This window comes from Syngnathus typhle, linkage group LG5 (genome assembly GCF_033458585.1).
Source record: "Syngnathus typhle isolate RoL2023-S1 ecotype Sweden linkage group LG5, RoL_Styp_1.0, whole genome shotgun sequence".
In the NCBI taxonomy this organism is placed as follows: domain Eukaryota; kingdom Metazoa; phylum Chordata; class Actinopteri; order Syngnathiformes; family Syngnathidae; genus Syngnathus; species Syngnathus typhle.
In genome coordinates, this window is record NC_083742.1 from 620,827 (window position 1) to 643,163 (window position 22,337).

The 22,337-nt window shown below is 39.0% G+C and overlaps 1 protein-coding gene across 6 annotated transcripts in view; it reads right to left on the reverse strand.

Moving 5' to 3' along the window:
- ptar1 (protein prenyltransferase alpha subunit repeat containing 1) overlaps positions 1-19,532 on the reverse strand; it is a 105,636-nt gene extending 86,104 nt beyond the window's left edge. For 4 of the 6 annotated variants that reach the window (XM_061278287.1, XM_061278293.1, XM_061278289.1 and 1 more), the window contains exon 1: positions 19,373-19,532. In XM_061278287.1, coding sequence (XP_061134271.1) covers positions 19,373-19,458 — 86 coding nt within the window. In that variant the 5' untranslated portion in view covers positions 19,459-19,532. The remainder of the gene's footprint in view (positions 1-19,372) is intronic. The other 2 variants (XM_061278291.1, XM_061278290.1) reach the window with 2 other exon arrangements.
- Positions 19,533-22,337: the final 2,805 nt, after the last annotated feature.

A 22,337-nucleotide genomic window follows, 5' to 3' on the forward strand; every position in this document is an offset into this window, starting at 1 on the left:
ATCACAACATCTACACCTGTAACCAGCACTTTACATAAAACGTCCATGTGTGTGGGTATATAGTATATACTTTATACTACATATACGTACATATACCGTATATTCACGACCAAAGAGTGCACCGTACTAAACGGCGCAGTCTCAGTTATGTGTGCCATTACTGTATTTAACACACACATAGGGCGCACCGCATTATAGGGCGCATGCATTCCATGATTTACAGTATCCAAAAAAAAAACGTCACGGGAGCAAGAAAGTGAGTTTGGTTGTACAAACCGGGTTCGGTTGAAGTTGGGAAATTGTGTAATATGTAAACAAAAAAAAAATACCGTAGTTTTCGGACTAAAAGTCGTTCCGGAATATAGGTCGCATTAGCCATAAAATGCACAGTAACGTGAAAAAAAACATATAAGTCGCTCCGGAGTATAAGTCGCATTTTGGGGGGAAATTTATTCGACAAAATCCAACACCAAGAACAGACATGAACGAGCAACAACAGGCTAAACGATAGGTATGCTAACATGACAAACACACACGAAGAGCTGAGAACGGGCTTGACGTAACATTCAGAGTTATTAAAAAACTAGTACATAAATAACACGTTTATAAAACCATCTGTGTTCATTAAATCCATCGATCGTCCTTTATGTCAACAATGGGTGCGCATCGCTGACGGCGCTTGCACTTCAAAATATTCCACAGGGCTATATAACAATATATAAATTATATATCAAATAACTATTATATAAGCAATAATATTATCAAACCATCTGTGCACTCTAAATCATTAAATCCATCGATCAAATTCCTCGTCCTTTGTCAACAACGCCGCGCGTGCACCCTGACGTCAGCCTCGTCGTTATTCTACAGATCTAGTATATAACTATATTGTAGCGTTAACAAAGTACAAGGAAAGACGTGGGTTTGGTAAACGGCTCATTATTTAACAAAACAAACTTCCAGGTGTGTGGTAGCGTGGACTTCCAGCCACAGAGGTGGAAGAGAGATCCATAGAACAAGACCGGGCGTGCGTAAAAGCCATGACCGAGCCCCATCCACCGTCCCCGGACAGCCACCCGGCCGAGCGCCGGTCCCCGACTTCAATCCACGGAGGTGAAAGAGAGCTCCGTAGGAGTAGGACCGGGCGTGCGTAAAAGCCATAATAGTTTTTCAAACCTTCTGTGTCACTCCAAATCCTTAAATCCTACAAACTCTTCGTTCTCCGTGTCACTTAGAAACAAAGCCGCTAATGATGCCGGTAGTACGTGGGGCCCTTTGTCATCTTCGTCATCCCGTTATCAATCTTTGTCCTTTTTGTAAACAACCGCCGCCCCACGCCGCGTCACGCTGCTGACGTCACTTGGAATTCAAATTACAGCAATCCCTTGCTACATCGCAGTTCCACCTTTTTTTTCAAATTTTTTTGAAAAAAAACAATTATCCTCCTTATTATAAGTCGCCCCCCCCACCCAAACTATGAAAAAAAAGACGACTTGTAGTCCGAAAATTAATTATTTGAGACCAATTAATAGACATTGGCTCTTTTAAAAACAAATTTTGACTGTTTTCCAGATTTGTGTATTTATGATGTGGGTCCAGGTGACAGGCTTCAAAATTGTATATTCTCTTTTTTGGGTTCGACAGTTCTTATCTTTGTATTCAGCCTTTTCCGGAATAAATTCCATTTACTTGTCAAAAGGAATAAGAAGCTGAAATGACCGTTCAGGGCCAGATTCCGAGGTTGCTTCACTGCTAGTTTCAGGATCAGTTTCATCATGACTGAATCCCAGAGGTGACCAGATATTGTGTCTGTTTGTTTTTACAAAGGTGTACAGAGCCTTTGCTGACATCTTTTCCAACTGGTCACTCAGATCTGTCCACACAGTAGCGCTTGGAGTGGCTATGTTACCATTTTCAAGTATGGCCTCTCCAATCTTCGGAGATAGTTGTGCATTTGTCGCTTGAAAAAGTTGCACGGCTTTGTTTTTCGCCACCCTGTTGCAATATGTCTTACCGGCCTGCAGAGGTCACTTTCCAGGGTACTTAGTTGGATAATACACGTGTAAGAATTGAAGAGACGGTAACTAGAAAACCGTTACTGCACAAACGAAAATATTTATGGCACAAACCAGCACAAACGAAGCACAAACGAAACAGACTATTTTCCTTAAATTTTGCGTGGGGTGGGGGGCCAGCTTCACGCAGGTTCCTGATGGAGGGTAACAATGATGGTCCTCTGGACAGCAGTCAGATCAGCAGTCTTTCCCATAGTTTACTGAACCAAGCTGAGTGTTTTTCAAGAAACCCTTGAAACCCTTGCAGGTGTTTCAAGTTAATTAGACCATTCAAGTGATTAGTTGAATACCGGACTAGTATACTTTTTCACGATATTCTAATATTTTGAGATAGGATATTTGAGTTTTATTAAGATGTATGCCATAATCAGCAATATTAAAATAATAAAAGGCTTTGAATATTTCAGTTGATTTGTAATGAATTCAGAATGTATGATATTTTTGTTTTTTGAATTGCATTACAGAAAATAAAGAACTTCATCACAATATTCTAATTTTCTGAGACAGTCTTCTATACACACACACACACAGACACACACACACACACACACAGACTGCTCAAAAAAATTAAAGGCACACTTTGAAAACACATCAGACTCCAATGGTGAAAAAAAAGTTGGATATCTATACTGATATGGACAGTTTAATGTCTCAGGAACGAAAGGATGCCACATCTTTAGATGAAAATAAAAGATTTCCGCCTACAGAGGGCTCAGTATATAGACACCCAAAAAATCAAAGTGAAAGAATGATGTGGCAGGCTTGTCCATTTTGCCTAAATTCAATTTCTGCAACTCAAATTTATTTTCAATAGCTTGTGTGGCCCCCACGAGGTTGTATGCATGCTTGACAACGTCGCGGCATGCTCTTAATGAGACGACGGATGGTGTCTTGTCGGATGTCCTCCCAGATCTGTCTAAGGCAGGGGTGGGCAAACTTTTTGACTCGCGGGCCGAACTGGGTTCTAAATTTGGACCGGAGGGCCGAACCAGGAGCAGATGGACGTAGTGTTTGTGTGAATTAATATACGCAACCTGTAAAGGTCATTGCATAAAATATTTTGGCCTTTAGTAGGTAGTAAAGCATGGATATTCCCAAAAAATTTTTTGAAAACAAATGCATTTATTAACAGCATTAAAAAATAATAATAACTAGTATTTGCAATTCCTGAAGAAATTGCGTGTGAAGGTGAAGAAGTTGAATAAATATTTAAGGAATGTTGCAGAATGATGTTGAAACGAGTTGAATCGGTTGAAAAATGTAGAAATGAGAAGGGAAGAAGGAACTGGGTGTGAATTTCAAAATAAAAGATGTGAAGTTTTTGGTAAGTTGTGGAATAGGTAAAAAAATGATTAACAGTTGAAAGTTGGAATGGGTTGAATCGGTTGAAAAATGTAGAAATGAGAAGGGAAAAGGGAATTGGGTGTGAATTTCAAAATAAAAGACGTGAAGTTTTTGGTAAGTGGGAAGTTGTGGAATAGGTAGAAAAATAATGAACAGTTGAAAGTTGGAATGGGTTGAATCGGTTAAAAAATGTAGAAATGAGAAGGGAAAAAGGAATTGGGTGTGAATTTCAAAATAAAAGATGTAAAGTTTTTGGTGAGTGGGAAGTTGTGGAATAGGTAGAAAAATAATGAACAGTTGAAAGTTGGAATGGGTTGAATCGGTTGAAAAATGTAGAAATGAGAAGGGAAAAAGGAATTGGGTGTGAATTTCAAAATAAAAGATGTGAAGCTTTTGAGAAGTTGTTGAATAGGTAGAAAAATGATGAACAGTTGAAAGTTGGAATGGGTTGAATCAGTTGAAAAATGTAGAAATTAGAGTAGAAAAAAGGAAATTTTAGAGAAATTTGGTTGAATTTCAAAATAAAAGATGTGAAGTTTTTGGTAAGTGGGAAGTTGTGGAATAGGTAGGCAAAAGATGAACAGTTGAAAGTTGGAATGGGTTGAATCGGTTGAAAAATGTAGAAATGAGAAGGGAAAAGGGAATTTGGTGTGAATTTCAAAATAAAAGATGATAAGTTTTTGGTAAGTTCTGGAATATGTAGAAAAATGATGAACAGTTGAAAGTTGGAATGGGTTGAATCGGTTGAAAAATGTAGAAATGAGAAGGGAAAAGGGAATTGGGTGTGAATTTCAAAATAAAAGATGTGAAGTTTTTGGTAAGTGGGAAGTTGTGGAATAGGTAGGCAAAAGATTAACAGTTGAAAGTTGGAATGGGTTGAATCGGTTGAAAAATGTAGAAATGAGAAGGGAAAAAGGAATTGGGTGTGAATTTCAAAATAAAAGATGTGAAGTTTTTGGGAAGTTGTGGAATAGGTCGAAAAATGATAAACAGTTGAAAGTTGGAATGGGTTGAATCGGTTGAAAAATGTTGAAATAAGAGTAGAAAAACGAAACTTTAGAGAATTTTGGTTGAATTTCAAAATAAAAGATGTGAAGTTTTTGGTAAGTGGGAAGTTGTGGAATAGGTAGGCAAAAGATGAACAGTTGAAAGTTGGAACGAGTTGAATCGGTGGAAAAATGTAGAAGTTAGAAGTGAAAAACGAAATTTTATGAAATTTTGCAACATTTTATGCAAATATTAAAAGTGAAAACGTGAAAATTTTGAATTTGGGAAGTTTGGGAATGTCCCCAATGTGATTTGAATGTGTTGAATGATGTGAATTTCAAACTGGAACAACGTAAATGTGAAATGTTGAATCTGCCATTAAGAATGAATGGGGCAAAAATCGCCATAAATTTATGAATTATGCGAAAACGGAAAATTTTTGGAACGAGAAAAATGTGAGCAGTCGTGCCATGAATATTTGGAATAAGTGAAAAGTGGAATGGAGTGAATCGGTTGAAGTATGTGGAAGTAGTTAAGCGTCAAAAAAGTGGGCAGAAGATGTTGAATAATAATAATAACTAGAATTGCAATTTCGGAAGAAATTGCGTGTGAAGGCGAAGGCAGATGTTAATTTAGAAACGTTAAGCGTTAAAAATGATGAGAGGGAAGAATGAAAAGGGAAAGAAATAATTGTGAAATAAATGGGAAAATGTTACAAATACATGTTACAAAAAGGTACAAATGATAAGCGTTAAAAATGAAATGTTACAAATGTTACAAAAAAGGTACAAATGATAAGCGTTGAAAATGATAAGGGAAAGGATAAAGAGTAAAATAAATAATGACGCCCAACGTGGGAATCGAACTGACGCGGGTTTTGATACCACTCGGGAATGATGCTCGTGTACTGGAATCACTTGTGTTTCCCACGAGCTAATTGAGTCCCTTACTATGCCGTGGTTGAAATTGGTTAATGTAATGAATGTGTTTGTTGAATGCGAATACGTAATTAAAGTGGTGGAAATTGCTTAATGTAATGAATGTTGAATGCGAATGTTAGTTACAAATGATAAGCGTTGAAAATGATAAGCGGGAAGAATAAAGAGTAAAATAAATAATGACGCCCAATGTGGGAATCGAACCCACTACAGGAAACTGGCTCGGGTTGACATTGCCATTAAGAATGAATGGGGAAATAAAAGGCACAAATTTGCTAATTACTTAAAAACGGTAAATGTTATGAACGAGAAAAAAAGTGGCAAGCTTGCCATGAATTTTTGGAACGTGTGAAAGTTTGAACGAGGTGAATCGGTTGAAGCATGTGGGAGTAGTTGGATGTCAAAAAAGTGGGAGGAATAAGTTGTTTAATAAAAATAATAATAAAGTAGAATAACAATGTGTGAAGGCCTTCGCCTTCACACAACTAGAATTGCAATTTCGGAAGAAATTGCGTGTGAAGGCGAAGGCAGATGTTAAGTTACAAACGTTAAGCGTTAAAAATGATGAGCGGGAAGAATTCAAAGGGAAAATAGATAATTGTGAAATAAATGGGAAAATGTTACAAATACATGTTACAAAAAGGTACAAATGATAAGCGTTAAAAATGAAACGTTACAAATGTTACAAAAAAGGTACAAATAATAAGCGTTGAAAATGATAAGGGGGAAGAATAAAGAGTAAAATAATTTATGACTCCCAATGTGGGAATCGAACCCACTACAGGAAACTGGCTCGGGTTGACATTTCCATTGTGTTTCCGACTGAGCTAATGAGGATCCTTCCTTCTTGCTGGTTGAATCTGGTTAATGTAATGAATGTGTTTGTTGAATGCGAATGCGTAATCAAAGTGGTGGAAATTGCTTAATGTAATGAATGTTGAATGCGAATGACAAAAGTTACAAATGATAACCGTTGAAAATGATAACCGTGAAGGATAAAGAGTAAAATAAATAATAACGCCCAATGTGGGAATCGAACTGACGCGGGTTTTGATACCACTCGGGAATGATGCTCGTGTACTGGAATCACTTGTGTTTCCCACGAGCTAATTGAGTCCCTTACTATGGAGTTGTTGAAATTGGTTAATGTAATGTATGTGTTTGTTGAATGCGAATACGTAATCAAAGTGGTGGAAATTGCTTAATGTAATGAATGTTGAATGCGAATGTTAGTTACAAATGATAAGCGTTGAAAATGATAAGCGGGAAGAATAAAGAGTAAAATAATTAATGACGCCCAATGTGGGAATCGAACCCACTACAGGAAACTGGCTCGGGTTGACATTGCCATTAAGAATGAATGGGGAAATAAAAGGCACAAATTTGCTAATTACTTAAAAACGGTAAATGTTATGAAGGGGAAAAAAGGTGGCAAGTTTGCCATGAATTTCTGGAACGTGTGAAAGTTTGAACGAGGTGAATCGGTTGAAGCATGTGGGAGTAGTTAGATGTCAAAAAAGTGGGAGGAATAAGTTGTTTAATAAAAATAATAATAAAGTAGAATAACAATGTGTGAAGGCCTTCGCCTTCACACAACTAGAATTGCAATTTCGGAAGAAATTGCGTGTGAAGGCGAAGGCAGATGTTAATTTAGAAACGTTAAGCGTTAAAAATGATGAGCGGGAAGAATGAAAAGGGAAAGAAATAATTGTGAAATAAATGGGAAAATGTTACAAATACATGTTACAAAAAGGTACAAATGATAAGCGTTAAAAATGAAATGTTACAAATGTTACAAAAAAGGTACAAATGATAAGCGTTGAAAATGATAAGGGGAAGGATAAAGAGTAAAATAAATAATGACGCCCAATGTGGGAATCGAACTGACGCGGGTTTTGATACCACTCGGGAAAGATACTCGTGTACTGGAATCACTTGTGTTTCCCACGAGCTAATTGTGTCCCTGTCTACATACTGGTTGAATTTGGTTAATGTAATGAATGTGTTTGTTGAATGCGAATACGTAATCAAAGTGGTGGAAATTGCTTAATGTAATGAATGTTGAATGCGAATGTTAGTTACAAATGATAAGCGTTGAAAATGATAAGCGGGAAGAATAAAGAGTAAAATAATTAATGACGCCCAATGTGGGAATCGAACCCACTACAGGAAACTGGCTCGGGTTGACATTGCCATTAAGAATGAATGGGGAAATAAAAGGCACAAATTTGCTAATTACTTAAAAACGGTAAATGTTATGAACGCGAAAAATACTGGCAAGCGTGCCATGAATTTTTGGAACGTGTGAAAGGTTGAACGAGGTGAATCGGTTGAAGCATGTGGGAGTAGTTAGATGTCAAAAAAGTGGGAGGAATAAGTTGTTTAATAATAAAGTACAATATCAATGTGTGAAGGCCTTCGCCTTCACACAATAACTAGAATTTGCAATTCCTGAAGGAATTGCGTGTGAAGGTGAAGAAGTTGAATAAATATTTAAGGAATGTTGCAGAATGATGTTGAAACGAGTTGAATCGGTTGAAAAATGTGGAAATGAGAAGGGAAAAAGGAACTGGGTGTAAATTTCAAAATAAAAGATGTGAAGTTTTTGTTAAGTTGTGGAATAGGTAGAAAAAGGATGAACAGTTGAAAGTTGGAATGGGTTGAATCGGTTGAAAAATGTAGAAATGAGAAGGGAAAAAGGAATTGGGTGTGAATTTCAAAATAAAAGACGTGAAGTTTTTGGGAAGTGGGAAGTTGTGGAATAGGTAGAAAAATGATGAAGAGTTGAAAGTTGGAATGGGTTGAATCGGTTGAAAAATGTAGAAATGAGAAGGGAAAAAGGAATTGGGTGTGAATTTTAAAATAAAAGAAGTGAAGTTTTTGGTAAGTGGGAAGTTGTTGAATAGGTAGAAAAATAATGAACAGTTGAAAGTTGGAATGGGTAGAATCGGTTGAAAAATGTAGAAATTAGAGTAGAAAAAAGGATATTTTAGAGAATTTTGGTTGAATTTCAAAATAAAAGTTGTGAAGTTTTTGGTAAGTGGGAAGTTGTGGAATAGGTAGAGAAAAGATGAACAGTTGAAAGTTGGAATGGGTTGAATCGGTTGAAAAATGTAGAAATGAGAAGGGAAAAGGGAAAAAGGAATTGGGTGTGAATTTCAAAATAAAAGATGAAAACGTGAGAATGTTGAATTTGGCAAGTTTGGGAATGTGCCCAATGTGATTTGAATGTGTTGAATGATGTGAATTTCAAACTGGAACAACGTAAATGTGAAATGTTGAATCTGCCATTAAGAATGAATGGGGCAAAATTCGCCGTAAATTTGTGAATTTTGCGAAAACGGAAAATTTTTGGAAGGAAAAAAAAGTGAGCAGACGTGCCATGAATATTTGGAATAAGTGAAAAGTGGAATGGAGTGAATAGGTTGAAGTATGTGGAAGTAGTTAAGCGTCAAAAAAGTGAGCGGAAGTTGAATAATAATAATAACTAGAATTTGCAATTCCTGAAGGAATTGCGTGTGAAGGTGAAGAAGTTGAATAAATATTGAAGGAATGTTGTAGAATGATGTTGAAACGAGTTGAATCTGTCGAAAAATGTAGAAATGAGAAGGGAAAAAGGAACTGGGTATGAATTTCAAAATAAAAGATGTGAAGTTTTTGTTAAGTTGTGGAATAGGTAAAGAAATGATGAACAGTTGAAAGTTGGAATGGGTTGAATCGGTTGAAAAATGTAGAAATGAGAAGGGAAAAAGGAATTGGGTGTGAATTTCAAAATAAAAGATGTGAAGTTTTCGGGAAGTGGGAAGTTGTTGAATAGGTAGAAAAATGATGAACAGTTGAAAGTTGGAATGGGTTGAATCGGTTGAAAAATGTAGAAATGAGAAGGGAAAAAGGAATTGGGTGTGAATTTCAAAATAAAAGATGTGAAGTTTATGGTAAGTGGGAAGTTGTGGAATAGGTAGAAAAATGATGAACAGTTGAAAGTTGGAATGGGTTGAATCGGTTGAAAAATGTGGAAATGAGAAGGGAAAAAGGAAATATTGGAGAATTGGGTGTGAATTTCAAAATAAAAGATGTGAATTTTTTGGTAAGTGGGAAGTTGTGGAATAGATAGTAAATTGATGAACAGTTGAAAGTTGGAATGGATTGAATCGGTTGAAAAATGTAGAAATGAGAAGGGAAAAAGGAAATATTAGTGAATTGGGTGTGAATTTCAAAATAAAAGATGAAAACGTGAAAATTTTGAATTTGGGAAGTTTGGGAATGTCCCCAATGTGATTTGAATGTGTTGAATTATGTGAATTTCAAACTGGAAGAACGTAAATGTGAAATGTTGAATCTGCCATTAAGAATGAATGGGGCGAAAATCGCCGTAAATTTGTGAATTTTGCGAAAACGGAAAATTTTTGGAACGAGAAAAATGTGAGCACCCATGTCATGAATATTTGGAATAAGTGAAAAGTGGAACGGAGTGAATCGGTTGAAGTATGTGGAAGTAGTTAATGGACAAAAAAGTGAGCGGAAGATGTTGAATAATAATAATAATAACTAGAATTTGCAATTCCTGAAGGAATTGCGTGTGAAGGTGAAGAAGTTGAATAAATATTGAAGGAATGCTGCAGAATGATGTTGAAACGAGTTGAATCGGTTGAAAAATGTGGAAATGAGAAGGGAAAAAGGAAATGGGTGTGAATTTCAAAATAAAATATGTGAAGTTTTTGTTAAGTTGTGGAATAGGTAATGATGAACAGTTGAAAGTTGGAATGGGTTGAATCGGTTGAAAAATGTAGAAATGAGAAGGGAAAAAGGAATTGGTTGTGAATTTCAAAATAAAAGAAGTGAAGTTTTTGGTAAGTGGGAAGTTGTTGAATAGGTAGAGAAAAGATGAACAGTTGAAAGTTGGAATGGGTTGAATCGGTTGAAAAATGTAGAAATTAGAGTAGAAAAATGGAAATTTTAGAGAATTTTGGTTGAATTTCAAAATAAAAGATGTGAAGTTTTTGGTAAGTGGGAAGTTGTGGAATAGGTAGAGAAAAGATGAACAGTTGAAGGTTGGAATGGGTTGAATCGGTTGAAAAATGTAGAAATGAGAAGGGAAAAGGGAAAAAGGAATTGGGTGTGAATTTCAAAATAAAAGATGAAAACGTGAAAATTTTGAATTTGGCAAGTTTGGGAATGTCCCCAATGTGATTTGAATGTGTTGAATGATGTGAATTTCAAACAGGAAGAACGTAAATGTGAAATGTTGAATCTGCCATTAAGAATGAATGGGGCAAAAATCGCCGTAAATTTGTGAATTTTGCGAAAACGGAAAATTTTTGGAAGGAAAAAAAAGTGAGCACCCATGCCATGAATATTTGGAATAAGTGAAAAGTGGAACGGAGTGAATCGGTTGAAGTATGTGGAAGTAGTTAATCGGCGAAAAAGTGAGCGGAATAAGTTGAATAATAATAATAATAACTAGAATTGCAATTTCGGAAGAAATTGCGTGTGAAGGCGAAGGCAGATGTTAAGTTACAAACGTTAAGCGTTAAAAATGATGAGCGGGAAGAATACAAAGGGAAAATAGATAATTGTGAAATAAATGGGAAAATGTTACAAATACATGTTACAAAAAGGTACAAATGATAAGCGTTAAAAATGAAACGTTACAAATGTTACAAAAAAGGTACAAATGATAAGGGGGAAGAATAAAGAGTAAAATACTTTTTGACGCCCAAAGTGGGAATCGAACCCACTACAGGAAACTGGCGCAGGTTGACATTGCCATTGTGTTTCCAACTGAGCTAATCAGGTTCCTACCTCAGTAACTGTTGAATTTGGTTAATGTAATGAATGTGTTTGTTGAATGCGAATGCGTAATCAAAGTGGTGGAAATTGCTTAATGTAATGAATGTTGAATGCGAATGACAAAAGTTACAAATGATAACCGTTGAAAATGATAACCGGGAAGGATAAAGAGTAAAATAAATAATGACGCCCAATGTGGGAATCGAACTGACGCGGGTTTTGATACCACTCGGGAAAGATGCTCGTGTACTGGAATCACTTGTGTTTCCCACGAGCTAATTGAGTCCCTTTCTTTTATTGGTTGAATTTGGTTAATGTAATGAATGTGTTTGTTGAATGCGAATACGTAATCAAAGTGGTGGAAATTGCTTAATGTAATGAATGTTGAATGCGAATGTTAGTTACAAATGATAAGCGTTGAAAATGATAAGCGGGAAGAATAAAGAGTAGAATAATTAATGACGCCCAATGTGGGAATCGAACCCACTACAGGAAACTGGCTCGGGTTGACATTGCCATTAAGAATGAATGGGGAAATAAAAGGCACAAATTTGCTAATTACTTAAAAACGGTAAATGTTATGAACGCGAAAAATACTGGCAAGCGTGCCATGAATTTTTGGAACGTGTGAAAGTTTGAACGAGGTGAATGGGTTGAAGCATGTGGGAGTAGTTAGATGTCAAAAAAGTGGGAGGAATAAGTTGTTTAATAATAAAGTACAATATCAATGTGTGAAGGCCTTCGCCTTCACACAATAACTAGAATTGCAATTTCGGAAGAAATTGCGTGTGAAGGCGAAGGCAGATGTTAAGTTACAAACGTTAAGCGTTAAAAATGATGAGCGGGAAGAATACAAAGGGAAAATAGATAATTGTGAAATAAATGGGAAAATGTTACAAATACATGTTACAAAAAGGTACAAATGATAAGCGTTAAAAATGAAACGTTACAAATGTTACAAAAAAGGTACAAATGATAAGCGTTGAAAATGATAAGGGGGAAGAATAAAGAGTAAAATAATTTATGACTCCCAATGTGGGAATCGAACCCACTACAGGAAACTGGCTCGGGTTGACATTTCCATTGTGTTTCCGACTGAGCTAATGAGGATCCTTCCTTCTTGCTGGTTGAATTTGGTTAATGTAATGAATGTGTTTGTTGAATGCGAATGCGTAATCAAAGTGGTGGAAATTGCTTAATGTAATGAATGTTGAATGCGAATGACAAAAGTTACAAATGATAACCGTTGAAAATGATAACCGGGAAGGATAAAGAGTAAAATAAATAATGACGCCCAATGTGGGAATCGAACTGACGCGGGTTTTGATACCACTCGGGAATGATGCTCGTGTACTGGAATCACTTGTGTTTCCCACGAGCTAATTGAGTCCCTTACTATGTCGTGGTTGCAATTGGTTAATGTAATGAATGTGTTTGTTGAATGCGAATACGTAATCAAAGTGGTGGAAATTGCTTAATGTAATGAATGTTGAATGCGAATGTTAGTTACAAATGATAAGCGTTGAAAATGATAAGCGGGAAGAATAAAGAGTAAAATAATTAATGACGCCCAATGTGGGAATCGAACCCACTACAGGAAACTGGCTCGGGTTGACATTGCCATTAAGAATGAATGGGGAAATAAAAGGCACAAATTTGCTAATTACTTAAAAACGGTAAATGTTATGAACGCGAAAAATACTGGCAAGCGTGCCATGAATTTTTGGAACGTGTGAAAGGTTGAACGAGGTGAATCGGTTGAAGCATGTGGGAGTAGTTAGATGTCAAAAAAGTGGGAGGAATAAGTTGTTTAATAATAAAGTACAATATCAATGTGTGAAGGCCTTCGCCTTCACACAATAAAGGACAGGAATAACAATAGTGTGAAGGTCTTCACCTTCACACTAATAATAATAATAATAAAGGACAGGAATAACAATAGTGTGAAGGTCTTCACCTTCACACTAACTAGAATTGCAATTTCGGAAGAAATTGCGTGTGAAGGCGAAGGCAGATGTTAATTTACAAACGTTAAGCGTTAAAAATGATAAGCGGGAAGAATGAAAAGGGAAAATAAATTATTGTGAAATAAATGGGAAAATGTTACAAATACATGTTACAAAAAGGTACAAATGATAAGCGTTAAAAATGAAATGTTACAAATGTTACAAAAAAGGTACAAATGATAAGCGTTGAAAATGATAAGGGGAAGGATAAAGAGTAAAATATATAATGACGCCCAATGTGGGAATCGAACTGACGCGGGATTTGATACCACTCGGGAAAGATGCTCGTGTACTGGAATCACTTGTGTTTCCCACGAGCTAATTGTGTCCCTGTCTACATACTGGTTGAATTTGGTTAATGTAATGAATGTGTTTGTTGAATGCGAATACGTAATCAAAGTGGTGGAAATTGCTTAATGTAATGAATGTTGAATGCGAATGTTAGTTACAAATGATAAGCGTTAAAAATGATAAGCGGGAAGAATAAAGAGTAAAATAATTAATGACGCCCAATGTGGGAATCGAACCCACTACAGGAAACTGGCTCGGGTTGACATTGCCATTAAGAATGAATGGGGAAGTAAAAGGCACAAATTTGCTAATTACTTAAAAACGGTAAATGTTATGAATGAGAAAAAAAGTGGCAAGCTTGCCATGAATTTTTGGAACGTGTGAAAGTTTGAACGAGGTGAATCGGTTGAAGCATGTGGGAGTAGTTAGATGTCAAAAAAGTGGGAGGAATAAGTTGTTTAATAAAAAAAATAATAATAAAGTAGAATAACAATGTGTGAAGGCCTTCGCCTTCACACAATAATAAAGGACAGGAATAACAATAGTGTGAAGGTCTTCACCTTCACACTAATAATGACGCCCAATGTGGGAATCGAACCGACGCGGGTTTTGATACCACTCGGGAAAGCCTCTCGTGTTCTGGAATCACTTGTGTTTCCCACGAGCTAATTGGGTCCCTTTCTTAACAGTGGTTGAATTTGGTTAATGTAATGAATGTGTTTGTTGAATGCGAATACGTAATCAAAGTGGTGGAAATTGCTTAATGTAATGAATGTTGAATGCGAATGTTAGTTACAAATGATAAGCGTTGAAAATGATAAGCGGGAAGAATAAAGAGTAAAATAATTAATGACGCCCAATGTGGGAATCGAACCCACTACAGGAAACTGGCTCGGGTTGACATTGCCATTAAGAATGAATGGGAAAATAAAAGGCACAAATTTGCTAATTACTTGAAAACGGTAAATGTTATGAACGAGAAAAAAGGTGGCAAGCTTGCCATGAATTTTTGGAACGTGTGAAAGTTTGAACGAGGTGAATCGGTTGAAGCATGTGGGAGTAGTTGGATGTTAAAAAAGTGGGAGGAATAAGTTGTTTAATAAAAATAATAATAAAGTAGAATAACAATGTGTGAAGGCCTTCGCCTTCACACAATAAAGTAGAATATCAATGTGTGAAGGCCTTCGCCTTCACACAATAATAAAGGACAGGAATAACAATAGTGTGAAGGTCTTCACCTTCACACTAATAAAGGACAGGAATAACAATAGTGTGAAGGTCTTCACCTTCACACTAATAATAATAAAGGACAGGAATAACAATAGTGTGAAGGTCTTCACCTTCACACTAATAATAAAGGACAGGAATAACAATAGTGTGAAGGTCTTCACCTTCACACTAATAACAATGTGTGAAGGCCTTCGCCTTCACACAAATATCAATGTGTGAAGGCCTTCGCCTTCACACAATGAAGGACAGGAATAACAATAGTGTGAAGGTCTTCGCCTTCACACAATAAAGGACAGGAATAACAATAGTGTGAAGGTCTTCACCTTCACACTAATAAAGGACAGGAATAACAATAGTGTGAAGGTCTTCACCTTCACACTAATAAAGGACAGGAATAACAATAGTGTGAAGGTCTTCACCTTCACACTAATAAAGGCCAGGAATAACAATAGTGTGAAGGTCTTCACCTTCACACTAATAATAAAGGACAGGAATAACAATAGTGTGAAGGCCTTCACCTTCACACTAATAAAGTACAGGAATAACAATAGTGTGAAGGTCTTCACCTTCACACTAATAAAGGCCAGGAATAACAATAGTGTGAAGGTCTTCACCTTCACACTAATAATAAAGTACAGGAATAACAATAGTGTGAAGGTCTTCACCTTCACACTAATAATAAAGGACAGGAATAACAATAGTGTGAAGGTCTTCACCTTCACACTAATAATTCACTAAAAAACTGCTATCAGTGATTCTCATAAAATACGAGACTGTTATTATGAATAACAGTCTCCATCACTTCAGTGCCTGCAGGTCAGATTAATGAAAGATCTGATGAGATCAAATCAAACGGCAAACATTCTGACCAAATACATCATCTTGAAGAACCGGTGAACGCATACATCCAAATAAAGTAATCAAAACGGCAACACGGTGAGGGGTATCTGAAAATCAGAGCAGAGTTTTAACTCACAAACACCTGGTAACAGAGGTGAGGAAGCGAGAAACACTTCCTTAAAGTAAGCCTTAAGAACTTTACAGGTTAAGATTAGTCACAAACAGGTGGTGCATCAATGTCCTTGAGCATCCTGCATTGTTTGAAAATGAGAATGGTCGCTAGTTTCAATCCCTGCTATGTGTACAAATCATATTCAAAATGCCTCCCTTTCATTTTCAGTGGGAACAGTGTTGTTGGTCTCCCCTTTTTGCTAGTGCGTCATAGTCTGGAGTAAAAAATTTTGTGGCAATTCTTAGGAGAGATCCGAGGTGTTGGTCCGTTTACCTCGATCTGTGACGGGTTGATGTTGACGTTCATGTGGCTGAACGTCACGTCGCGTACGTCGAGCCAAATTGGCCACTCTCTTTTAAACGCTCGGCACTGTGTCCACCTTGCTTTTCCTTGGGCGACTCATTTTAATGGAAGGATTCCAGGGGAAGGTTTGTGGGTGGCTTTAGCGCAAAACTGCATCTGAAAGCTCAGCGCGCGAATTACAAGAATGCTGTCGTCACAGCCCACGCTCTAAATTCGGGACTGATACAAATAGAGCGCGAGTGCGCCATGTCCGTACTACTGAGTACGTACACGCACTTGTGAGTGTGCACCGAGCTTTCTGACACGGCTTCCGGTCGTAAATGCGCAGGCGAGCGCTTCCCCATCTACTGGGGAAACGCAGTCATTGCAGGCAAAATGACCAAAAAGAAATATTTAATAATACAATTTGTTCAGGGTTGGCGGGCCGGATTAAACGGTCCCGTGGGCCGGATGTGGCCCGCGGGCCGTAGTTTGCCCACCCCTGGTCTAAGGGTATCAGCAAGCTCCTGTAAAGTCTGAGGAGCAACCTGGCGGCGTCTGATGGACCAAAACATTATGTCCCAGAGGTGTTCTATCGGGTTTAGATCAGGTGATCGTGAGGGCCGTTCAATTCTGTCAATCTCTTCATCCTCCAGATACTGTCTGCATAGTCTTGCCACATAAAGCCAGGCATTGTTATGGATAAGGAGGAACGCAGGACCTACTGCACCAGCATAGGGTCTGACCATGGGTGCAAGGATTTCATCCCGTTACCTAATGGCAGTCAGACTGCCGTTCTCTAGCCTGTAGAGGTCTGTTCGTCCCTCCATGGAAATGCCTCTCCAGACCATCACTGACCCACCACCGAACCGGTCATGCTGAATGATGTTGCAGGCAGCATACCGCTCTCTTGGCTTCTCCAGACCCTCTCTCGTCTATCACAGGTGATCAGGGTAAACCTGCTCTCATCTGTGAAAAGCACAGGACGCCAGTGGCAGACTCAGTGGCCTAGTTGTAGAGTGTCCGCCCTGAGACTGGAAGGTTGTGGGTTCAAACCCCGGCCGGGTCATACCAAAAACTAGAAAAATGGGACCCGTTGCCTCCCTGCTTGGCAATCAGCATTAAGGGTTGGAATTGGGGGGTTAGATCACCAACTGATTCCCGAGCGCGGCACCGCTGCTGCTCACTGCTCCCCTCTCCCCCAGGGGATGGATTAAAATCACATGGGGATGGGGTAAATGCAGAGGACAAATTTCACCACACCCAGATGTGTGTGTGACGATCATTGGGACTTTAACTTTTAACTTTAACTTGCCAATTCTGGTGTTCTATAGCAAATGCCAATCGAGCTCCACGGTGCTGAGCAATGAGCACTGGGCAGACTACAGGACGTCGTGCCCTGTGGCCACCCTCGTGAAGTCTGTTTCTGACTGTTTGGGCAGAGACATTCACACCAGTAGTCTGCTGGAGGTCATTCTGTAGGTCTCAGGCAGTGCTCAACCTGTTCTTCCTTACACAAAGTAGCAGATATCGGTCCTGCTAATGAGGACCGTCTACGGCCCTATCCAGCTCTCCTAGAGTAACTGCCTGTCTCCTGGAATCTCCTCCATGCTCTGGAGATTGTCCTGGAAGACACATCAAATCTTCTTGCTACAGTACGCATGGGTGCCATCCTGGAGGGGTTGGACAATCTGCACAACTTCAGGAGGGTTAAGAAATCACCTCATGCTCCCAGTCGTAATGACTCTAGCTAAAGCCAACACTTGTGGAAAAACTGTTAAAAAAGATCAAGAGGGAAGAACTTGAAATGGCCTCCACCTGCAAAAGCAGTCCTGTTTTGGGGACCATCTGGTTGTTGCCCCTCTAGCGCACCTGTTGTTAATTCCATAAACACCAATGCAGCTGAAACTGATGAACAACCCCTTCTGCCACGTACCAGACCAAAACCTTATCAGAAAAGTCTAATTGAATTCATGCCATACCCTGATAAAAAAACGTTCCTTTAATTTTTTTGAGCAGTGTATGTACATATGTAGTGGTTTTTGTCATCTGTCTTTAACGTCGTGTTTCTAGAGATGAACAAAACAGCTTTCAAGAGAGACTCAACGGAGACAACGAAAAAACCGTTCTCCAGCCTTATGGCAGGGTGGCGCTAGTGATCCCAGGATGCTTCATGCGCCCACCTGTAGAATAAGTGGTCTCCAGTTCAAATTTACAGTGAACAACTCAGGAGCAGTCGTCCAGTTATTTCATTTTACAGTCGTTTTTTTTTTTTTTTTTTTTACATTTCTTTTTACAATGGAGGATAACATATGCTAACTCAAACAATTTTCAACTGGATTTTCGGTCGAAGCAAGATGTCATCAGTAAAGGAAGACCAACTCCGGAGTTAAAAGATTTGATTCGGACAACGGGACTTCGGAGCATGTCTTTTCAAACGCACGATCGAAAACAAGTTTTTGATTCCATGTGCTTTATTGAGTGTTTTGATGTGTGAAGGCTGCTGATACGGGATTTTATTTAAAATAGTTCAAATTATATAATGAATAACCTACTCTAGAGCAGCGTTCCGCAACCTTTTTTGTGACACCGTCAGGTGTCGGACAAATTTTACCGGGGGGAGGGGGGTTGACGTCAGTCCCTCCGTTGTCCGCTCCCCCCATATATAAGAAAAATAATTTTCTCAATGGATTGACACGATTCACAAAATTACAAAACATGGAAATCGGCAAAAAATTCTCATCCCTGCAAATGTATCTGAAATTATTTGCATTGCCCCCTTAAATATTAGGTTACGGATACACTGGTCTGGCCATCTTCAGACAAATTGGAGTGAACTGACCCTAAAATAAATGACAAGATCCTGCACCCCTGCAACACTTAAGTATAAACTTTAGAATAAAGAGTAATCGATTTAGTAGTGGTACATACTTCTTGATAATTGACTTACTAGTCACTACCTCCATCCTCCAAGAGCGCATTAATTGGCACAGAAGTGGTAAATAACGTTATTTTAAATTGTAATAAAAACGACAGCGTTTTGTATAAAAAGAATGAATGAGAATTCCTTGTATTAGTCATTATACATATATAACGAGATTGTAGCTGCCTAACAGTGCAAAATAAAACAAAGAAATCTTGTAAGAGCAACGTCGCTAATCTCAATGGACGATCTCGATTAAAACACGCTTCATCAATATACTTGCTTTTACAACCTAAACTGAATAGAACACTTACTGAAGAGCCCAGAAAGGAAAATTGGGAACTTTGCTTGACCTGCTCACATTCCAGGATATTGTTGAGGCCGACATATGTTTATATGTCGGCAGTTTTGCTAGTCAACAGCGACGACCAGGTAATTTAAAATAGCAGATGCAGACGTTTTAGTAAGTAAATATCACAGATAGTCACACTTACATGTTGGGGTTCCTCTTCAATGCATTACTAATGTCTTTAACTACTCGTTGTACCAAGACATCCAACTCTGACCGCGACTCCGCCATTTTGGGTCACCATATGACGCCGTGGACCGGGCCAGTGTTTCCGGGTGAAAAGTTAGCTCATGTCTCTTATGCTGCATTCCCATGAAAAAAATCAGTCGCAATCATACAGGGATGACAATGGCAAATGTGAAAAATGTGCGTGCGTGCGTGCGTGCGTGCGTGTGCGTGTGTGGATGTATGTATATATATACTATTACTATATACTATATATACTATTACTCCACATCTTTGTTTTCTTGCTCAACGACGGATATATATATATATATATTGATTAATAATAAATAATAATAAAAACAACTATTGTAGCAATTATGAACAAAAAACTGCAACAATGTCTGATCTGCTTTACAGCAACAGACCCAACACCCTATCGTCCTCCACAATACAGAATACAGACAACACAATACACGAGCACAACAGCACAAAAACACTCACAAATCACACAACATAAAAGAAGACCCCGGATTCACCCTCGGACGTTTGAACACAAAAGACAGAAAACTTCTGATTCCTCCTCGGAAGTTTTAACACATTAGAAAGAAAACTCTGGATCCCTCCTCGGCAGTTTTAACACACACACACACACAAAAAAAAAAAAAGAGCTAGATGAAGTGCCTGGGGAGAGGGAAGTCTGGGAGTCCCTCCTGAAGCTGCTGCCCCCGCGACCCGACCCCGGATAAGCGGAAGAAGATGGATGGATGGATGGATGGATGGATGGATGGATGGATGGATGGATGGATGGATGGATGGATGGATGGATGGATGGATGGATGGATGGATGGATGGATGGATGGATGGATGGATGGATGGATGGATGGATGGATGGAAGACAGAAAACTTCGGATTCCTCCTCGGAAGTTTTAACACATTAGAAAGAAAACTCCGGATTCCTCCTCGGAAGTTCTCACAAAAGACAGAAAACTCCGGATTACCCCTCTGAAGTTTTAACACATTAGAAAGAAAACTCCGGATTACCCCTCGGAAGTTTTGACGCATTAAAAAGAAAACTCCGGATTCCCCCTCGGAAGTTTTAACACATTAAAAAGAAAATTCCGGATTCCCCCTCGGCAGTTTTAACACACAAAAAAGAAAACCATAAAGAAACAACCACCTCCACATAAATCATTGAAGTATCAAATTTGGGGTCGGGAAAAACAACTTCTCTACGATGCGGAGGGACCACAGTTTATGAGGGAAAAAGCCTTCTTACCTCCTAAAGGTGGGGCCCCGGGCCTCCACACCGCAGAAGAAGCTCTCTTAAAACCGATCTACCAATTTGTAATGATCAGGCACGCTCAAACATGGCGAATAAAAATTCCTGAATCTTGAATCTTGACACCTCGCGGTACCCCAATCGCATCAATGTAAGTGGGGTTATCAGTACCCTGCCAGCGTAAATCACGTTTGTATATTGTAAGCCAATCAAAGTCAAAGTCATCTTTATTGTCAATCTCTTCACATGTCAAGACACACAAAGAAACCGAAATTACGTTTTCTCTATCCCACGGTGACGAGACATATTACACGATAGACATACAAGTAAACAACACAATATAAAAACAAGTAGGCACAAAAAATAAATAATAAGAGTGATGAATAAATAATAAATAAACAGACAACACAATAAATAAGAGGAGCAAAATCACTCGCGCAATCTGTAGGAACAACACTGTTAGCTCCATCAATGAGCTCTTCAGTAGTCATCGGGTACACGGAGGCGGGCAGTATAAGAGAGACCAGGGCGCACAGGCCCTTTACACCGGCAGGCAAGCGATCAAAAAGACAATCATCATCACACCACCACCACACGTCACTCCTAGAGACTGGTCTAAACGTCGGGCTTACCTTAGTGCTACTTTGTTCCACGCCCCGTACAATTAACACATGTGAAATTGCCAGGAGCCGTCTTACTAAAAACGAAATCATTCCTTGTAGCTACTGTGAGGGGGTAATATTTATCATACATAGCACAAACAGGAGACGGGTTGGTAGAATTCATGACATCAACTAAGGAGGCAATCGTAATCGGAGCAGGTACTAATCTTAACAAAGGCCTGGGACCCAAACACACCACACATTCCGTTTTATCCGCAAGCAACCAATTATTATTGTCCTTGGCGATGCCGGTCGTTACCTTAAACCAGTCATCTGTTGACAGCTCCGAATTGTGTATATCTATTATCACAGAGGAAGCCGACCTAGGGCCCATGGTCAATCCTGGTTGCCTGGCCAGCAAATTCGGTAACATTAGGGCATAGTGAGAGAAAAACGAACGGGTCTGTATTCCAATATTTAACACAAAATCCTAGCCTAGAACACAAGGGGCTCGGACGTTTGTGCAAGGATGGTGGTGAAGGAATAGGGTAAAAAACAAAACAAAAAAAAACGCCTAGCCACAATAACAGACACGTTGCCCGCATGCGAGAAAGGTCGACGTGGCTATTAATACCTCCCTCCGGATAATAACTGGATGCTTGAAACCTACTCCTGTGTCCCTCTTGCCAGTCCTCGCTGGAATAGCACCGGCCGGCCTCCGACGGGAGGCTGCCACCCTCGCCCTGGCCAGGAAGGCACAAAAATACGACTGGCACATCTTGCACAACACCACAATAACACCAGCACCTCCAAGCAGACTCAAGTCCCGCCACCCCTACAACAAGGCAGCACAAGAGATGCTCAACTCCACCTCTGAGGACATCTCCAGAGATGCATGGTTGGCAGCAGCTTGGAAGCAGGAGTGGGAGTCGGCCGGACCCTCCCGAGGCCACCGCTACATTTGGGACCCAGGAGATGGCGCCATCGGAGGAGCTGACCTACCACGCCGGCAATGGACCATGCTGAACCGCCTACGGACTGGGGTCGGTCGCTTTGGGTCATCA